This window comes from Anarrhichthys ocellatus, unplaced genomic scaffold, assembly GCF_004355925.1.
Source record: "Anarrhichthys ocellatus isolate YVR2014 unplaced genomic scaffold, GSC_Weel_1.0 scaffold14, whole genome shotgun sequence".
Lineage (NCBI taxonomy): Eukaryota > Metazoa > Chordata > Actinopteri > Perciformes > Anarhichadidae > Anarrhichthys > Anarrhichthys ocellatus.
In genome coordinates this window covers 6,954,945-6,975,771 of record NW_022280044.1, presented here as the reverse complement: position 1 = coordinate 6,975,771, position 20,827 = coordinate 6,954,945, and the positions used below count along the sequence as shown (strand labels likewise).

The 20,827-nt window shown below is 43.3% G+C and overlaps 2 protein-coding genes across 4 annotated transcripts in view; one reads left to right on the top strand and one right to left on the bottom strand.

Moving 5' to 3' along the window:
* The first annotated feature begins 7 nt into the window (after positions 1–7).
* Positions 8–14,271, top strand: LOC116387094 (growth factor receptor-bound protein 10-like). The gene is made up of 11 exons (XM_031853885.1): positions 8–1,026; positions 2,990–3,064; positions 3,509–3,646; positions 3,859–3,969; positions 5,805–5,903; positions 6,232–6,309; positions 6,744–6,860; positions 7,414–7,480; positions 7,986–8,073; positions 8,475–8,568; positions 9,088–14,271. Exons 1-11 carry the CDS (start codon positions 958–960, stop codon positions 9,232–9,234), a joined length of 1,083 nt encoding a protein of 360 aa, XP_031709745.1. The 5' UTR covers positions 8–957; the 3' UTR covers positions 9,235–14,271.
* Positions 14,272–15,477: 1,206 nt separating this feature from the next.
* The window catches only part of LOC116387093 (triple functional domain protein-like), a 33,407-nt gene continuing 28,057 nt past the window's right edge, over positions 15,478–20,827 (bottom strand). For 2 of the 3 annotated variants that reach the window (XM_031853882.1, XM_031853884.1), the window contains exons 46-54: positions 20,393–20,640; positions 20,067–20,208; positions 19,954–19,981; positions 19,672–19,834; positions 18,838–18,959; positions 18,669–18,747; positions 18,380–18,580; positions 18,135–18,273; positions 15,478–18,057 (exon numbers count right to left, since the gene is read on the bottom strand). In XM_031853882.1, the coding sequence (XP_031709742.1) occupies positions 17,500–18,057; positions 18,135–18,273; positions 18,380–18,580; positions 18,669–18,747; positions 18,838–18,959; positions 19,672–19,834; positions 19,954–19,981; positions 20,067–20,208; positions 20,393–20,640 (1,680 nt within the window). In that variant the 3' untranslated portion in view covers positions 15,478–17,499. The remainder of the gene's footprint in view (positions 18,058–18,134; positions 18,274–18,379; positions 18,581–18,668; positions 18,748–18,837; positions 18,960–19,671; positions 19,835–19,953; positions 19,982–20,066; positions 20,209–20,392; positions 20,641–20,827) is intronic. The other variant, XM_031853883.1, reaches the window with a different exon arrangement.

Below are 20,827 nucleotides of genomic sequence, written 5' to 3'. Positions count from 1 at the left end.
GTGAGCAGGTTAGGCCTGTGTGAGCTCTTAATGTCCGGTTGTGTGTTTGTCTGTGGCTTGTACTTTGCTTATGGCTTCGCTGCTCTCAGCAATCAGCCTAAATACATGACATCATCTTCCTGCAATGCCCTCACCACCCCCCCCCCCCCTCTCCATCTCACTCCTCTCCACCTTCACCTCCTCCCTGCCTCACACTGCTTCTTCTTTTCACTGCCCCTCCTCGTTTATCCTCTCACTCCCTCGCTCGTCTCCTAGTAACAGGCGATTTCTTTTCTTGCTGTGTCATTATATACAATAACAGTATAACTGCTGATGTGTTTGTGCCTAATTTCAATTATCATAAGACATGCAGTTTATAGAGCGAGCACTGTGAACTCTGGCAATACTGTGAATTCACATCATGGAGATTTGTGAGTCTTAGAAAAGGTGGCAAACTCTGTGAAAAAAAGACTCATTCTTTCTAGTTCATACCAGCTTCCACCTTTTTAAAAAAAAGTACTAGATGAAGTAAAAGAAACCGATTTGTAATTGTTCTGGCACATCAAAAGGTTGTTGTGTTTCCTGCTGCCAGAGGACACTGTTCAAAAGAGTTTACAGTAAACAAGGTCCTCTGGTGACAAGGACATCTCAGAATATGCTTTCAATGTTAAAGAGAGAAGAGAAACATGGAGAGAGAGAGACAGGAAATGAATGCAAAAGAGCTGCTTGTTATGCTGCAGATCAACCCGAAAAGGACAGAACTATGAACAGTGAAATATAGTTACAATGTCAATAAAATGTGTTTTTGTTAACCATATGATTAAGCTCTAAAGCAGTGTACACTGATTTACAATCTGCCTTCAGTTACATCCCGTAGGACAACATATCCCAGTTGAGGAGACTAACACTGTCTGTCTGCCTCCTCGTACAGAGAGATGTCTGGAGGACCACGAGCTGGTGGTTCAGGTTCAAGCCTCCATGAGCAGCGACAGTAAATTCCTCTTCAGGAAGAACTATGCCAAATATGAATTCTTCAGGAACCCCCTGGTGAGTCTCTCGCATCCCTAAACAAGTCACCCATAGTTCTGTCCTCGACTAAAAAAAGATCTTAGTCGACTAACACTCTTAGCTGATTTAATCGACAGATCTGTAAAACTGAGTTTCTCCTCAAAGAATCATGCAATTGAAAAGCACCGCTTAAAATCTTTAGTTTATCAGTAGTTTTGTGGGAATTAGTTATTTAGCATGAAAAACGCATAAAGAACGATTAATAAATTAAAGGATCTTAGTAGACTAAGACTGACTAATCAACCAAGAGGAGGCTTCAGTTTAGCTCGCACACAGCCGGGGTTCAGACAATTTTCACGCCTTGATATTTGTGTATTGGAGCTGAAGATGGCAAGAAATGTCATGCTGACATTCAAAAGCTTTACATTTTGTTGCTTTTAGGCAGAAATGACCAAAATGACCCAGTGTTTTCTTTCTACGTGGGCTAACAAACCCCTCCTTTTATTCCTTGCTAGCAGCGAAGAGGCTCTGTTTGGTAAAACCAGAGACGGCTGAGAAAGGACGCGGCCCACTGAGTCCATTTTTCTGTATCTGTGTCACTTAAACACAGATTATGACCAATTTGTTTTGCCCACACAGTCCCCAAAGTAAATATTGGACCCATTTCTCACAAGCTACACATCTCCTGAACATTCAACTAAATGACATTTTTCGAACACACAAATCAGGAGAAAATGAACTTTGTTCGAGACCTTCCTCAACGACACGCTCTCGCTAAATCTGCCAACTACCATCCAGAAACAGTAAATTATTATCCGACTGCAAAGCACAAACCAGCTACTATTCTTTCACTAGGAGGCTGCTTTGTCTTTCAAAGCCAAACAACCACAAGTAATCAATTTAAATAAAGTAAAGGACAATGTTGTTCATTGCAAGGTACAGTGTAATATGTTGAAGAAGGAAAGACCAAACGGAGAAGACCCACTGGAAGCGAGCAAATTGCGTAACGCTCTCAGGTTAGCTAGTAGCTTGTTCGTCAGCAACCAAACTGCCAGGATTTCTGCATTGCAGCACTTTCTTTTATTTTGTATCTGTAAACCTGGAGGCCAAGAACATAGAAAAGAGGGATCCCAGACAGTACAATAGTGATCTTCACTCCATCCAATAGTTGTGGAGATTTTTCAGTTAGGTCTAACGTTGTAGACTTACTCTAAGAGCCACATCAGTATGGCTGAACACAGTCATCATCTCTTTCGTTGAATCAAGCTCCGTACTGTATTTGTGTAGTATACTGCTCAATTCTACAATTAAATCAATACAATTCATCCTTTATCCCAAATCAGTCTAACTTTATACACAACGCTTTTATTTGTGTCGTCTCCGAGTACATTCGTGTTTGGTGATGTCGACGCTGAAGCTCATTCGAAGTCTGTTTGGACAACGGCGCCAGCTATAATATCAAAATGTAAAGCTGTTCATCATTCTGAGGACGCAGACCGGCCTCTGGCAGCATGCGAGTCAGCGTTGGCCGGTTTTGCGTTGGCATCTTTTGCTGACATGGACTCGGCATGGGGCTCGTGCTGTTGCGTGCTTGCCCGGGGTGTACAGTGACATTATTGCTGTGGTGATTTAGGTGAGTGTCAGAGCCAGCAGGTGACCTCAGCTCTGTGGTAATGAGCACAGTAAAACACCAGAGTGCTGTCCGCGGCCTGTCAATCACGCTAAGAGTAGCGCTGCTGGCTAAAGGGGATTACATCAGCGGGTGAGATCATACTGCATCTACTCCCAGGCTGGAGTGCCCTCTCTCTCTCTCTCTCTTTCTCTACCTCTCTCGCCCCCACCACTTGTCAGACACACTCACAGAAAGAGAGACGTATTCTGGATAGAGAAACACTAGCCCTCTCTGAGCTTGCATCTGCACTAAGTGGTTTCTAGTGCCTCTCACTCTTTCTTTCTCCCTCGCTCATTGTCGCGCTCTCTCTCTGTGTGTTTTTCCATCCAGAACTTTTTTCCAGAGCAGATGGTGGCTTGGTGTCAGGAGTCCGATGGCTCAATCCCTCAGTCACAGCTCTTACAGGTAAGGAGATGACTCGGTGAAGGGACACACACGTCTCGAATAGCACACATGTAAGGGCTTGATTCATTACATAACGCTTAACTTAAGCTCAAAATGAATCCTAAATCTAATTATAATCCTCAAGCTAAATCCTAACTCTTAAGTAGCCACCCTGGAAAAAGAGCTCTCACAAAAGTGAGGACATCTGGTAGTCAGAAATATGCACACACACACACACACACACACAGTTCCTGAAATCTGCTAATTGCATTCACCCAGTGTTGCTACTGCCAGAGTTTAAGGAATATAGACAAAAAAAACCTGCCTCTATATTCCACTGCGATCTCTAAACACCATCATGTCAGAAAGCGCCGTTTCCAGCATGACACACAAACATTTGTGTCGTGTACATTCAGTTCCCCTCCAGCAGTGTTCCCAATAGATGCTGTTTGTGTGTTTTTGCAGAACTTTCTGAACTCCAGCAGCTGTCCAGAGATCCAGGGCTATATGTACGTGAAGGAGCCCGGACGCAGGTCCTGGAAGAAACTCTACATGTTCCTGCGACGCTCCGGGCTCTACTACTCTACTAAAGGAACATCCAAGGTGACGAGTTACTGCTATCAGTTATAGACAGTTTACTTTTCAGGATTGACAGACAACTAGTTGAGTTGTGGTTGCAACATTATAGTTGAAAAGTACTCCTCTTAACTAGTCATTTTCCTAAGCAAAATAAACAACAAAGAATAAGTTTTAAAGCAGTGCATCATTCTTTTCTTTAAGTCGTTGTTGACGTCCCTTTCCGTCTGCCTCTGCAGGAGCCCCGTCACCTGCAGCTGCTGTCGGATCTGGAGGACAGTAACATCTTCACCATCATCTCGGGCAGAAAACTCCACAACGCTCCAACAGATTACCAGTTCTGCATCAAGGTAACGCTCCGGAAAATGCTGCAACCCGAGCAGCTCATTATATTCATTGCTGGAGATTGACATTCATCTGCAGGTTGAATGTGATAATTATACTTTCCACAGTCAAAATGTAGTCGAGCATTTTTAAAATAGATTTAGTGAGATTCCCTCAAACCCAATAAGAGAAGAGACACTGTACCATGTAGTGTGTCTCTTAAATGGCGGTATTGGGAGTTCTGCAGTGGGATTGTGACATTTTTTTAAATGCAAAATTTAAGAAGTATCAGGATACATAATCCATAAAATAATTATACTATAGTAAGTTCAATAAAAAATGTAAATGTAAGTTTCATAAACTACTTTTTGAATTAATGCAATAGTTCACCATTCGGTTTGTTCTGCGTTGATCAGGAAGTACTGAGTACAAATGATTTCAACACGGATATCGTCCTATCAGGGGTGGAAGACTGGCTGTTACGTGACCTTTCGTAAAACCGCTTCTTAACAGATGCACCTGCTTCCCTTCTACATGTATTGTATCTTGTGTGTGTGTGTGTGTGTGTGTCAGAGGACACAAGGGTTAAAACCGCACCAGCGGGGGTTCGAACACACACTTCACTCCAGGAGTAATCGGTGGTGGGTCACCTGCTGATCTGGGATAAGCCCACTGGGATAAGCCAGGATGGTACAGGGAATCTAGCCCACCTAACCCCCTCACCTCTCTCTTACACACACACACACACACACACACACACACACACACACACACACACAGAGACCAGATAACCAGGGTGTCAGATGCTGTCAGCGGGGGTATTGGGTGAGGGATTTAACTTGGCTGCATTGTTGCTATGGGGACATGAATTAATTTACCGGTCGGGGTTTCATCTGGTTTCGTCCTCGTTACTGATGGAGGGGAAAGGAGAGAGTCTGTGCTGTGATGCTGTGACGGTCCTCACTAGAAGGACTATAATACTGTATATTGTTTTAAGCACGGATGAAATACTCGAGCGCGCAACTGTAATTTAGTGAGTTTTAATGGTGTCATCTGGTACCTGGAACAAATAAAGCTTATAGTTTTAGAATTTGGAAAAATAAAAGTTCATATGAGAATGTCCTTCAGTGTAGTTTTACGTAGATTAAAAAGCTGATTTCTCATTCAAAAGATCCCATTATTTGCACTTGACTCCATAACAAAAATGTACTTTAAAGGTTAGAATAGTAAAAGCTTGCACATTTTATTCCAAGTAGAAATAACACATTCTTCCTTTTACAAGTAAAATGCAGTAAAATGCCCCCTTGTTCAATTTAATACATTTAGAGGTTTAGCAGCTACTGACTCACTTGCTCTGAGCAGTAGCTTCTGGCGGCTAATGTTAGCAAACTTTGGAGCGATATTGCGGTCTAACTGACATTAGAGTGAGCTTGCTAACTTTAGGGCTGTTACTGTTATACTCTACTTCAGCGCTACTTTTTAATCTTTTACTATTGTCCCATAGTTGTTACTTGTGGCGACAGTGGTTATTGTTAGCCAACAGCACATAATCTGGCCTTAACAGGGATCATAAAATGCAACTATAAAGACTAATTGTGTGTTGTCAACTGCTGCATATGTTATGCATGTGATTGCATATAATGTACCACTAATCAGTACAAATTACTTTACCAATCTTTGCAACCGCTGAAGTACAAGCCTGAGTTACAAAACATTACAGTCTTGCCCTGCATGCCACAAGTTTGAGGGTCTGTACGAAAAGCTGAAATGCCAGAAACCACAAAAGAGGCCTTTCTTCTTCTTGTTCATGATGAGTGTCTCATTCATTCATATCCCGCTTTGTCCACTGTTTGGTTTACAGCCCAGCAAAGTGAGGAGTGACTGTAAGGAGCTAAAGATGCTGAGTGCTGAGGACGAACAGAGCAGGACCTGCTGGATGACAGCCTTCAGACTGCTCAAAGTACTTCCTTTACTTTCACATGTTGTAATTGTGGTTCAATCCAAGGCTGTGGGTTGTATGACTGTACAGTTCACAGAGGGTTGACAGACTGCAAACTTGAACCCAAACCTAGAAGTTACTTAAAGTTACTACGAGGAACTTTTCCAGGATCTGACAGCGTGCTCCAGTCAGTCCTGGTTCTGGTTTTCTCGTGCCTCCCTTCCCTCCAAGCGGGCCCAGTAATACGGGTGTTGGCTCCCAGAGGAGACCGGCGGATGTCTTGACATGACTTGATTTGCCATCTCTGGAAACATGAGTTGATGCCGTCTCTGCTCTTGTGTCCTCACAGTATGGGATACTACTGTACCAGAGCTACAACGTTCCCCAGCAGAGGAAGTCCAACCTCTCGCCTTTCTCTGCACCCGTGGTGAGTATCTGCTCTCTGACATCACCGTCGCACAACCTCAAACCCCCACCCATCCGAGACTGATCCAGATTAATCCATTGATTAGCTGATGGTGAATTGGAATCACTTTGCGTCCCCCTTGTGCCTCGCTCCTTTAAAGAGGAAACGCCGTGGGCTAGATCACTTAGAATTAGAATTAAACACAGTTGTTTAGATGACTATAAAAACTTTAGTAGTTAATTAGATGAAAATAATTTGTGCAGGAGAGGCTTGTGCTTTTCCTCAGTGTGTCATTTGTGGAGTGACTGAAGTGGGTCTCCTGTGCAGACAGGATTTGTCATGCCCCAGTGAGTGTGTCTGGCTTGTTTGACCTCTGACCCTTGTCTTCCCCCCCTCCACCATGCCCCTTGTGCACCCCCTCCCCCTACTCACCAACCTGCCACGTCTCCTAACAGCGGAGTGTATCTGAGAATTCCCTGGTCGCCATGGACTTCTCCGGGCGGACCGGCCGCGTCATCGATAACCCCGTTGAGGCCCAGAGCGCCGCCCTGGAGGAGGGACAGACCTGGAGGGTAAGAAGGGGGACGGATTCAAGCTCCAGTTGTTTGATGTGATTAATACAAAGAATAGTTTCCTTTAAAAAATGCCATTTTATCATCAACTCTTCTTTGGTTTAGTTTGTATTGTAAGTCATTCGAGAGCACGGCCTTTTCTTTCTTTCTTTCTTTCTTTCTTTCTTTGACCTACATGGTTGTGCAGAAGCCTTTTTCCATTTGGAGCTCGTTTATCTTGCCGCTGCATCGCTGCAGCTCCACTTATCTGTTGCTGCGATCACAGCTCTGACGAGGCTAAAGCAGCTGCTCACTCCTTTTGTTTCTTCGTTGTGGACAAAAGCAAATCTTTACAATGTTTTTTTTTTTTGTACCGCACTAAAAAGAATCAAACTTCAACAGAGAGCCACAAGAAAATCAAATTCTTTGTGTTTTGGTTCAAATGTTTCAGCGTATTTCAGTGTGTCATGAGGGAAGGTCGAGGCTCGTAGCTGGGTGGCTGATTTGAAGGGTTTTGTTTTATTTGTTGTTAACTTATGGTAAATGTTGCACATGTGCCCTTTCCTCCACATAGAAACGGAGCCAGCGTATGAATGTCCTGGGCAGTCCCAGCCCCCTGCACCCATCCCCTCTGAACACAGGTACTCTCACTGCAGACCTCTAACAGATACGACATTAATCACCAGACAGTGTCTTACTCCTTTTCCACCAAAATGAATGCGTACATGCAGATTTTTTTTTAAACATGGGAAACGGGTCCTTTTGCTCCATTCTCGTGAACGACGGCCTGGAGGGAATCTCTTCACATTTAGCACAAACGTCCACCTGGACTCAAGGATGAACTGATTATATTTTGTAGGTCAAAGGTCACAGTCACTGTGACCTCACATCCGTCCCATTCTAGGGGAAGATCAGGAATGCTTTGAGTGAATTTCTTTATGTTTGGCACTAACAACAACTTGGAGTAATTTGTCCCGATTGCAACCTTTCCCACTGAAGACAAAAGCCAGATGTTAGTGGTTGTTTGTGAGTATTTTATCCAGTGGGAAAGTGTTTATTACTTTTCCTTGCCCAGGGTTCATAGATATACTGATGTACAGCGATTATGAACATAACTAAATTCTCTAAATTCTGTCTTTCTTGTAGTGATCCACAGGACACAGGTATGGTTTCATGGTCGCATCATGAGAGAGGAAGCCCACAAGATGATCATTCAACAAGGCCAAGTAGACGAGTAAGATCAAAGTTTTTATGTTGCACTGTACGAGGTTGGGAACTGTGGTTTGATGTGATGAATGTTGCTCATGTAAAGTGCAGTAGAAAGCTTTGGGAAAATGAATAAAAAATAAAGACATCACCACTGCCAAGAAAAGCTTAGATCTTAAAGGTTGGAGTCTAAAAACAGCTCTTTGGCATGACAGTCACGCATTTTCGCCTTTACCCAGTGGATTAAGATAAGTCACAGCTCCCTCAGCTCATGCAGTAGCTTTTCATGAAACATTTGAAATGCAACATTGTAAAACCCATCAAAGTTATAAAGTCCTGATAGAGATATATATATATATATATATATATTTATATATATATATTTCATGTAGCAGTTTGATCATTTCTCTCCAACATTCTGTGTGTCAGATTATTCCTGTTGCGGGACAGTCAGAGTAATCCCAAGGCATTCGTGCTCACCTTGTGCCACCACCAGAAGATCAAGCACTTCCAGATCCTTCCGGTCAGTCACATTACACAACACAATCACTGTCATGCTCGCTTGTAAAATCCACTGAAATAAGACGCAGAGAGGCAGATTACTGCTCACCAGCAGAGAAACATAGATTTCAAGCAGGTCCACCCTAATGCTCTGAGATACAGCTTAATCTCATCGTATAAAGAAACATCTGGCCTGCTACATACCATGCCTTTTTAAGATTTTAAAAGAAGTGTTTCCTTTCTCTCAGGCAGCCATCTGTTTGAATTTATTTTGTTACAGTAAATAAATCAATTTGAAAAGGCTTAAAGGGCCAGTTCACCCAAATTACGATGGAGACATTGCTTTTCACCTGCCGCTAGAGGTAAGGTATGCGGCAGAAAGTTTTGGCCTGCTGATGACGCTAGATGAAAAGTCAGGGGATCACCAAAGTCAGTCAAATTCATCCTCCTGTGAATGTCTGTACAATATTTCATGGCTATCCGTCCAATAGTCGTGTGAGGGTTAACTGTCCTCTCTCCTCCCTCTGGCTCTGGTCTAAAGTGTGAGGAGGACGGTCAGGTGTTCTTCAGCCTCGACGACGGCGCCACCAAGTTCACCGATTTGATCCACCTGGTGGAGTTTTACCAGCTCAACAGAGGAGTGCTGCCCTGCAAGCTCAAACACCCCTGCACCGCCGTGGCCTTGTGACACTCCACGCCCCCCAACACCTCCGACCCCTTTTTTTGCACACCTCTCACCCTGAGATCCCTATCCCCCGTCTGCTCCTCCCTCACCAACGCAATGAGGTTGAGCAGACAAGAGAAAAGTTAAGTCAAGTTTTGGGGATGTGAACAACTCTGCAGGAGCCGGCATTGGAGGTTTAATTTCCCCCAGTGCGCCAGTGCTTTTCTCCGCCATACCGCTGTTTTGGATGTTGGAATAGGAACCGATTGGATAGTTCAAGCGTTGCAGATTGTGGACCCAGCAGTTGCCCAACTCCTGCGATGTTGTCATGGAGAGATTGTTTTGTCATTGCCGTTTTGACCCTGGAGAGAGACCACATGTAGTGAAATCACAAGACAACTAAGGTCTGTTCAAAAAAGAGTGCTTCGGGTCTCTCGGGTTGGATCCCCCCCTCAGAGACCTTCAAACCCGCCGAACCTCCCTCATCCTCCAGGCCTGATAAGCTGTGGTGACCGCACCACCCTCTGACTTCCTCATCGATAATCAGGGATGGACGGGAACGTCTTATCAAACTCGATCCAGGAGTTTTCTCAACCTGTGCAGTCCAGTCTGAATAAGCTGACACCCCGCCCCGCCCCGCCCCACCGCGACACCCGAGCGGACTCGATGCTTCCTCTCTGCTGTGTCCTGTTGTCTCACGATCCCCAGACGCAAACCCCCGATCCGGCCTCTCCTCCTCCACCGAAGCTCAGAGAAAAGTCGGGAGAGAAAAAGAGAAGTAGCTAAAGGCAAGATAAGCAGAGCGGTGGCGAGGGTTTTGCTGAAAGGACAGAGGAATGTTTATCGGGAAGGCTGCAACAAGCCTCTCTTGTAGAGTTGATTACTTGATGTCATTTTAATGCTGTTTTTATTACTGTTGATTCAATGCAGAACTAGTTTTGCACTCCCGGGCAGACAGACGACAGCTGTTCTCTCTAGCTAAATGAAGCTGCCTGCTTTTCCGTTCGTCCTCCTCCTCCTGCATGCCTTCTGAAAAAAGAAAGCATGCACGTGAATTTCCACCAGTTCTGATTGGATTACAGTGGCGTGGGAGCAAAGAGAGAGTTAGGGCTGATTATGCAGTGCCTTTCAGGAAGGTTTGGGGGGACATCTTTGTCCGTGTGGCTTGAACCAACATGACCATGCGTTGGTAAAAATTGAATGTGCGTCTGGAGACAATGAGGAAGAGGAGGAAGACTTAAATAGATTCCTGAAAAGTGTGTCCGCCCCCAAGCTTCTACCATTTGAATTTGTTTTTTATGGAAAGGGTTAAATCTGTTGGTGAATTTGTCTTTGAATGTCATTGTCTTTCCTAAGTCTGATCTGAGCTCACTGCTTGCACATTTAGATTATTGATTTGATATTGATGGGTTGGAGCTGTCATGTTGACCACTGTTCCCTCTCTCCAGAAAAAGACAAATCAAAAGAAGCACTCCCGTAATGTTTGTTTTTTTGTTTTGTTTGTTTGGTTTAATGTGGAATTGATCAAATGACTTGAAATGTGAACTCAGTTGATTGTGCGTCAACACACAGTGGAATGAGATTCACCCGCCTTAAGTGAAAATTGTGAGCCTCGTGTATGAAATGGAAGCTATACTACAATGCACACATACAGTAACATATTTCAAGAAGATGGAGTAACATCAACAGTGTCAAACATTATGTTAAATGGACGGTTTAACATTTTTGCAAATATTCTTTTTCACTTTCTAGTGGAGAGTTAGATGGCAAGATCGATACCACGCTTAGCTTAGCTTAGCATAAAGACCGGAAACGAGGGGAAACGGCTAACCCGGCTCTTTCCAGGTGTAACAAACCTCCTAGCGCCTCTAAAGCTCACTAATTAACACATTATATCTTGTTGAAGATGACAATGTGTGGTTTTAGCAGTGGTTGTGTGCTGAATTATTTCTTGGCTGGGCGCCTTCCTAAACTAAGCTAACTAGCTATTGGCTAGTAACGTTGCGATGGAAATACTTTTTAAAAATATATATGACTCTGGGTTCCTTTCTCTCATTGTTTCAGATATTCTAAAGACGGGAAACTGGTATCAATCTACTCATCTAAATCTTTACGAGAAAGCAAATAGCTCTATTGACCAACATTGACTATTCATAAAAACAGGTACTGGTAATGCAAACCAGCATTTCTGGGCCTATTTTCTTGTTGGGATGCTGTGTTTATCTTAGTTCACAGCGCCTGCATGGGAGCTCGCTCGCATCAGTGGTGAACATCAGGTTGTGCTGTCAGTCCCTCACAATCGCACAATAAGGACGTCTTTCTTCAACAGCAATCTTGCAATAATCGAACAAGCAGACATTCATGATAGTGAACGGTAGAGGAAGCCATTTCCTCACCAGCAGGAGCCACGGTAGACCAGAATGCCTTGTAGCCATCGGGCGTGTTGTCAGTAAGGGGCTATACAAGTGTTCATTCATTACTTCAGAGCTGGAGTGATTCATTGATTAGACGACAGAACATTAATTGGCAACCATCTGCATAATCACTAATCTGTTTTTAAGCCAAAATGCGAGAAACAAAGATGATTCTAGCTTCTCAAACGTGAGCTTTTGCTGTTTTTCTTCGTCTTACATTATAGGAAACTGAATATCTTACGGACTGTGGGTCAGACGGAAGAATTTGAAGACCTCACCTTGGTATCTAGGAAATTGTAATGGACATTTTTTTTTTTTTTTTTTGTAATTTTCTGACATTTTATCGACCACCAACGATTCAGCGATCAATTAAGAAAATCAACAAATTTGCCACCAATCAAAGAAAGAATCATTACTGGCAGCCTTTTATATTTAGGCTAGCTAGCTCAATTTCTGTGGCTATGGGTCAATATCTCATTGAAAACAGCACGGTCATACCTGTTTCTGTGTGGTTGTAGAAAAGCATTCTGGGAGATGAAGTGAAAAGGAGACGAGGCAGGTATACAAGGCAAAGTGGGTCCAGAAGAAAAAGTAGAATGTGACACTTAATCACTAAACAAATCTACCGTAACGCCATTATTTGAAATTATCCAACTTTGGCACCCCCTAGTGTTGGCATTGAAACAACTATTTCCACATGCTATATTGGCATGCAAAGCGGCTTTAACATGTCGTCTGATGATCTTTAAAGCTATCGAGCACCGATACCCATATTAATAGGCCCTCTCCTGATGTCATGTGACCAGCGGATGGAAATCCCGCAGACATGTGACAAAACACCTGCTTAGCCTCACCTGCACCTCCTCTCCATCCGGTGCTAGACTCTCTCAGTCCACAGGGTTAGCACAGGGTCATCAGACCCCCTGCCTGGCTAACTGAACTCTCTCCAAGTGCTGTCATTGACTCCCAATCCACTGCCACCATCGGTCGACCAATCACGTGACTTGAATGACTCACCAGCTCTGCGCTCCACCAATCAGGCCTTTTTAGTCAGCCAGGGTAGACTTGCTCCAGGGATTGGATAATGCTTGAATCCCCAGCCCCCCTTTCCCCACCTGTGTCCAGCCGGTAAGCTGTGTGTGTGTGTGTGTGTGTGTGTGTGTGTGTGTGTGTGTGTGTGTGTGTGTGTGTGTGTGTGTGTGTGTGTGGCCAGACTGTTATAGTCATTATTCAGGATTGCTTAGTCTGCTGGTTATCATAACTTGCCTTTTAGAGACAGTAAGAGGAAGGTTGTTTGTCGGTTGGGTGAAGTCGAGCTAAGCCGAGGATTTAGAGGAGACGGGAGGTTGGCTGGACGTCTCCCAGCATTCCCAGTCTTCAGTTCTTTCCTGTCCGTCAGAAAGGCGGCCGCAAAGCCACGTCGCTGTGGGTCCTCTCCTCCCTCCATTTTTAATCACTGTGCTACAATGCAATCCCATACACAAGCCCAAGTATATGAATATACCAGTATACAGTATCATTTGTTTTCTAAGTATGTGAAGCTATGGAAGACGTAGATCTAACACTGTACCTAGGTCACAGATCACTATGTATGGGGTGTTATGTTTATGCTCATAACGCCGTGTAAAATGAAGAATGATTTATTTAGTCCTTTTATTTCCATTATTTGATTGTCTGTGTATTGAGATTTTTGTGTATTTTCTTTTGGTTTGCCACAAAATTACCTTTTATATATATATATAAAAACAAAAGAATATACCACAGTATATACAGTATTAAATTAAGCTGTTTTTTTATTTTTTAGAGATCAAACTGGATTTTTGGCGTGTGTCAAATTTCTGAACATCAGTTGTGTGTAAGCTGACCGGCTATTCTGATGCCATTTTGTTTGAAAACCACATCTTTTGAATATCTCCTCTCTGTCTGTCACGTCCGATTCCACTCGGTTTTTCACACACGCACACACACACACACACACACACACACACACACACACACACACACCACTGGTTTTTCACCATGAGCGCACACACCGATGCTTAACCCTTGGGGATATTCTTAGCAGCTTTTGCACACCTATCATAACGAGTAGTGCAATTATACTCCTTAGCTCAAGAGGGCAGTGCATTTCATTATTACCATTTACTCTGATTTTAAGGTGCATAACAAAGTTTGTTTTAACTCTTTTTCTTAACTACGCCTATTCTTGCACCAGGTGCCTCTTGTTTGTGAACGGTATCGAGTCCTTAGTTGCCATCCGTCCAACTCTATTTACAGTTCGCTGTAACTGAAGCCTACTGGAACTAATGAATCCGAATATCAGGTCAACATCACATACAAGTCACGTCGACGTCGGTGACTCAGTGTAGGTGCAAGTGGAACTGACCTAGTGTCGGTTGTGTTTTATGTTTGGGTTGAGATCAATATGGGCTGAAGTCGAATTGACATTTCAGGGAAAGAATTAAAGAGCAAATAAACTGTTATCATTCTTCTCCAGATAACCCCACTGTGCTTTGCTTCATTCTGTCTGTACGGCTCCTGGATCGACATTGTATCCTGTTCAGGTATTTTTGTACAAATAAGGGACTGATGTATTCTCTGTTTATTGGAAATTAGAATAAAAGACAACATTGCTATAAACCAAAAATGTCTGGGCTGGTTCTGTGTTCACCCCCTCCCACAAACTACAGTGAGGTTATGTTCTTGTTTGTAGGACCTGCTGTCGTGACTCTTTGGTTAACCCAACTCCATTACATGTTTGACTGGCCACTAATGAAGTCAGGCCGGTGGGCTCATTGACTTTCATGCTTGAATGAACCAAACAATGTACAAACAGCAAAGCAGTGTAACTGTTGCATTACAGACCTTTGGTGTGTGTCTCGGTAGAAAAGCATTCAATACATTCAAGACACATAAATACACACTCGACTGACTTTTGTATGACTTATTTTACTTTGTGATTTATTTCAACATGCTATACTATAACTTTGTTCGTAGTTGTTTTCGACATACTATGAAGTTTTTTTTCGAGATACTATATCACTTTTTCATTACTTTTTTCAAGATACTATGCTGACTTTTAACATAATAAACTGACTTGTTTTCGACATACTATATTACTTTTTTATGACTGACATAATATACAATGGCTTTTTTATGACCGACATAATATACAATGGCTTTATGACTTTTTTCATGACTTAATTATAAAAAACCTGACTTTTCTACATACTATCTTTTTTTTTTTTGCTGACGGAAATGGGCTGCCATACTATACTAACACTTTTTTTTTCGACATACTATTCTATGACTTTTCAATTATATATTTTTATACTATACTGTTACATGACCTTTTTCAACATACTAACGGACTATATTTTGATATACTAACTATAATACGACTTATGATTCTTTGTGACAAACGTGTAAAAGTCTAGATAGATAATATACCAGAACATGGCTATTATAGAGCGATTGTATAGTGAAAGACGTCTCAATTCTTTAAATACAAATGTAAGAGATATTTATCAAACATGTTTGAGCATTTGATGCCAAACTCGATCTCAGTACAACTAAAACGAAGTTGCAAAATTCAGTTTCCTGAATCAATTACGATTATTTTACTTCATGGAACAAAGTTTGAACACAACAGCAGCTCTCCTTATGTATGCAGTGACAACCAAGCCATGTAGATGTGCAGAGTACCTGCCACACAAACTGACAGATTCTCAAATGTCACCCAGTCATGAAACGTCGGGGGGGAATGCCTCATCTATTCTCATCAAAAAACAAAGGAATGCTTACCAACACAAAATCAGACATGCCATACTTAAATAAAATGTCAAACAGGGTATATGTGTTCATTATGTTTAATTTTCAAATAACTGATGGTAAAATGAGAATATTTACAAGAAAAAATGTATATGATCTGTACAAAGAAATATACATGCAAAGATTTAAAAAAAAACATAAAAACATGTCATTTATGAAACAAATGAAAGTGGACACAAACATGACAAAAAAGACAAACAATGAAAAAAAACAAAAAAAAAACCTAAACTGAGGTATCCAGTCCAAGTTTCCGTGTTTAACGGCCTGTGCACACCTTTAAAATAAATATAAAGGTAACAGAGGACTGTGATCTCTGTTCCTGCTAGAAGAGGTTTAAATGCGACTCATCCTAACCTCATATCGGATCAGCGTGTAGTTAAGTGGTTATACCAACGCTGTGTCTTCTTTTAATTACCAGGGAAAAAACTAATCAAAAAAACATTGTTTAGTCGCCGCTTTAGGGAAGTTTCTCTTTTTTAAAACAGGATTTCTGAAAGAAATATTTTGGCAACAAGTACACAAAGTTAGAACACCATTTAGTAAATGATGTAGAACAATCTCCCGTTGAACTCTTGAAATAAAACGGCAACGCTCCATTCTCTGTTAAGTATAAATCTCTTTCTTTAATCTCCCGCCTTTTTTAAGAAAGGCCCGAGAGACGAAAAGAACTAATTGTGTGTAACTACAGTAAACAATCATTCCACACGGTCAGAGATGACCCAACGTGAAACGTTGTCTTATTAAGTACTATCAAGCTAGAGCAACTTTGGTGCACCAATACTACAGAGGCAAACAGTACAAAAGGTGTTAAATAATTTCTGATTAAACCGTAATGATTGTAGATCGTCCTGGCCTGGAAGTCGTAACACTCGAGAGATCAAATAAACACAAACTACCAGCAGTGCTTGCAGTACCAAGTACATGCTTTTCTCTAGATTTATTACAGATACAACAGTTGTCTTCATAAATAGTTGCATAAAATGTTAAAGCCGCAACATTGCACATGATAATCAAACATAACATACAATGAGTGCATTTACAGTAATTTGTCCTCGTCTGCCTCCACATTCACGCCCCGTCTGATCGGCAAGCACCGTTGCCTCCGACAGCCTCGCGTCCCGCCATCCGAAGGCGGGAGTCCGCTGTGAATGTGAGGGGAAAGAAGGCCGAAGTCTATATACAAGGTAAGGCTTAAACATCTCATATCTGCGCAACACAAGTTTGTTCTAGGAAAAGCAAACGACGACGTCTGATGTTTCTTCTCCGATTGGACAGTGCAGCATTGTTATTCGCGACACGGTCATCATGGTATCTTAGATTTAGGTACATTATATAAGCGCAGCCATCGAAAAAAAGCTCTGATCGGACGTACAAATGTCTCAAAGTCAAGAACCTCAGTCGCCGTCTCCGGGTGTCTACAGAGTCCAAAAGAAGCAACTTTCAACTTTGAGCATTTTCTATAATCATTTTTTTTTTTTCTTTTCTTGGAAACGTAGACAGCACTTTTCCTTTGTATACATTATTTCTGTAAGAAAGGGCTGCTTCTCAAAAGTCTTTTGAGTGACGAGTTTAAGTGTAAAAGAGCAAAAACACACAAACGTCTGTGTCCCTCCAGCAACCAGAGGGCAGTTTGCTCCCGGCGCCGTCACCAGCTCTGCGTCTGTGCAGTGCTGTCGAGGCTCTTCTCATCAGCTTGAACTCTAAAATAAATTACTTCATCATGTTTTTTTTTCTTTTTTCTTTTCTTTTAACTACAAAATTTGTTTTGAGTTGAAACCAGCAAGCAGCAGTAGACAGTAGGGCATCCGTTAATTGATTGGTGAGAACTCTGTTCTCTAGGGCTCTGATTGGCTTAAGACCTCAATGGTTCTCAGTTTAATTGGTGAAAGGACTACAGGACTTTAATCAACATTCTGTGAAAGAGGATAAGATCAGCATTCGTTATTTCTCCTTCTTTTTACATCCAGACCATCAAGATGCTCAGTTCCAGAGGAACCTGCGGCCCCTACGGTATAGCAGGGATTGGACTTGTGTATCCGTTCCTTTAAACTTGGGGCTGAAGGCGACTTTGGATGAAGCTCCTGACTCCTCCGATGGCCCGAGCGTCAGTCTGATGTTTCCTCCTGTCTATAAAGGAGATGAGGCGGGAGGTGTCCAGGCAGCCCTCGGCTCTGGCCCGGCCGTCGGTCACACCGGCCTGCAGCCACGGCTCCTGGAGGCAGAGCCCGGCTGGAGGCCTGTCGCCCGGGTCGGTCCTCAGGAGCAGGCAGATGAAATCGCGGGCCGCTTGGCTGACGCCCTGGAAGTAATCCCTGGGGAAGCTGAAGTCTAGCCGGCAGATGTTCAGGCAGGTCTCCTCTGCGCTCTCGTCGAGGAAGGGGGAGGCGCCGCTCAGCAGCACGTAGGTCACCACGCCCAGGCTCCACAGGTCAGAGGTCAGCGACACGGGGTCTCCAAGGACCAACTCTGGTGAGGCAAACTCCGGACTGCCCAGCAGAGGGTGAACGTAGTGGAGGCTGTTGAGCTGCACGGCATCACCAAAGTCTGTGAGTTTGACCGCTGGCTGGCCGCTGGAGTCGTTGGCCACCAGCAGGTTCTCAGGCTGGGAAAGAGATTACAACGTTCACCATTTGTCTTGATTTTTAATAATTACTATAGACATGAAGTGAAACTACTTACTTTTACGTCCAAATGCACTATCCTGCAGTTATGCAGATAATGTAAAGCTTCTAAAACATCCTTTAGGTAGTCGGCCACCTTCTCCTCCGTCAGATTCCCCCAGCTAACGATGTAGTCCAGCAGACGGCCTTGGTCAGCCCTGAAACACAAACGTTAACCGTCGGACAAAAGGTTTCTCAAGCTACATACGTGTCCAAAAACTCCCCGTGATTTTGTTTATTTCGTTTGTGTTGGTCTGTACTCACATCTCCAGGACGAGGGCGTAGCTGCTGGGGGTTTCATACGTGTCTATCAGGCTGACTATGTGGGGGTGTTGGAGCCTCTGGAGCAGATTGAGTTCCTGGGTTACCCGGTCCCTCCTCATCAGCTTCTTGTTCACCTGTTTGACCGCCACCAGACGCTTGGTGCCCTGCTGGTCACACCGCTTGACGACAGAGAAGCGACCCCTGGCGAGAAGAAAGAGGATGGACATTCAGAGGTCAGTTTACCCCCACTAGACAACAAGTCAAATAAATTCAAAGTTGAGGCTATTACCTGCCCAGTTCAACCACCTCAGTGTAGTGAGACTCAAAGTTGTCCTTCCAGCTCACTCTGATTCCACCAGTGGACACAGCTGAGACACAGAACACAGACAATCGATTCATGTCCACACTCAAATGAGCTCTGTGGAGGGATTGTTGGGATGTATTTAGTTTGTTCCTACCCAACACTCTGAGGCTAGCCGAGGACGTTACGCTGCCCAGCTCGTTGGTGGCAACACAGGTGTAAACGCCATCGTCCTCAGAAGCTACGCCGATGATCCGCAGCGTTGCTTCACCAGTGTCACTGAAACAATTCACATTTAATTTAAACTTCTTCATTATCGAGTGCTGATTTGTTGAAATATATGGTGGCTGACAGGGAGAAACAGGCTACGACGGCCCAAAACATTACCATTAGGAGAAACTTCATAAATAACAAAAACGTGCTGCAAAAAGCCAAAAGAAATATATTGAAATGCAACAGAACAAACGCTGCATATCCAGTCAACGAAACACAAGTTCTCCAGCTTAACTTTCGACCTGAAAGAGAGAGAGACCACACTACTGTACAGGAGGCGTGTTTGATTTTAAAGCGGGAAGAAAGGTAAAGAGGCGACATAAAATTACAAGGTACATATTCTTTATTACATTTGGCCTTAGTATTTTAAAATAGTTATGTAAATCTACTGATCTTGTATAATATTGTAAAAGACTAAAGGCCATAAGTGCCTTTTCATGTCGCCTCTTTACTCCACTTCTTCCTGCTTCTAAAAACAAACGCACCCTCTCGTCAGGTCTCTGCAGCTGTTTTCTGTCGCATGTGCTTTTGACTTTGCACCGTTTCTGTATTTGCAGCACGTTTGCTGTTAATGCATTTGTTTTTACTCATTCGCAGCGCTTTCCATTGTTGCATTTGTTTTGGATTTATCATAAATTGGCATCGTTTCTGAAGCCACAGCACGTTTCTCCTGATGGAAATGTTTTGGGCCGTTTGTGCAGTGACTGTGTGTTCTGACCTGTAGGCGATGCTGAAGTGTCCATTGTTGGTGAGGTTGCTCTGGTCGGGTCCCTTCCAGGTCACAGCGGCCCGAGGTCGACCACAGACCTTACACCTGAGGGTGACGCTCTCTCCGTTGTCACACGTAACATCACTCAGAGGTACAAGGAACTCTGGGGGAACTGGAGGAAAAAAAAAAAATACATCTTCAATAGTAGTTCAGCTGTGCTTTTTATACGATATGGAATTTGTTTTGTTAATCTTTAATTAAATAAACACAAGTCCACAAAGTGACACTTACCATCATAGATGTAGTTTGGATTTAGAAGCTGAAAAGGCAGAGCAAAGCACGTCAGAGTGAGAAAAGCACTGTGGAGCAGAAGCATGACTCAATAGATGTACCGGTGAACTAACCTTTACAGAAACCTTATTGGCCAGGCCTTCTCTGGACTTCCTGTAACCGTTTTCCAGCTTGGTGTCTTTCTTTGCCTCCTTCTCCTTCTTCTCAGACTTTTTGCGGATGCGCAGGGTCGTGTGCCAGGACGCAGGCTTCCTGCTGGGACGACAAAATGGACCGAGTCAAATCAAATTGTTTAACGAAACAAGTAAGAGACAGAGCGCTGGAATTCATTATCTACCTTACTAAAGAATCAGCTCAGGACAACTGGCTTCAACATTATAATTACCAAAAAAACATTTGAACAGAACAGTCAAAATAATCCGTATATCATTTTTCTTACTTCATGGATCCCTCGGGGCAGTCGGAGACGATGGCCGAGGTGTGTCCCAGCACAAATCCGGGGATCCAGCCCTCGGCGGCGGGGCCCTGCTCCGTAGCCGCCCTGAACACCAGGAACATGTTTTGCTGGTTGCTGGCCAAGATCTGGACCACCTCGCCCTGACAGACGCTGATCTCATCCTCCTTCACGGCCATGTAGTCCTGGGTCACCAACATGGTGGATACGCTACTGCTGCTGCTACTTTCACTCTGCACCACAGGGAGGAAACACCGACAGGAGGAAAACTGTAAGCACAAACTCGCATGGTCCGCTGTCGTAAAATGTGGAAACTTAAATTACGACGAGAATTCAGCTTTTATGTTACAGGTTCATTCAGACTGAACTGAGGTTGCCATGAACAAATCTAAACGTATTACTTTTGTAAATAAAAGTGAG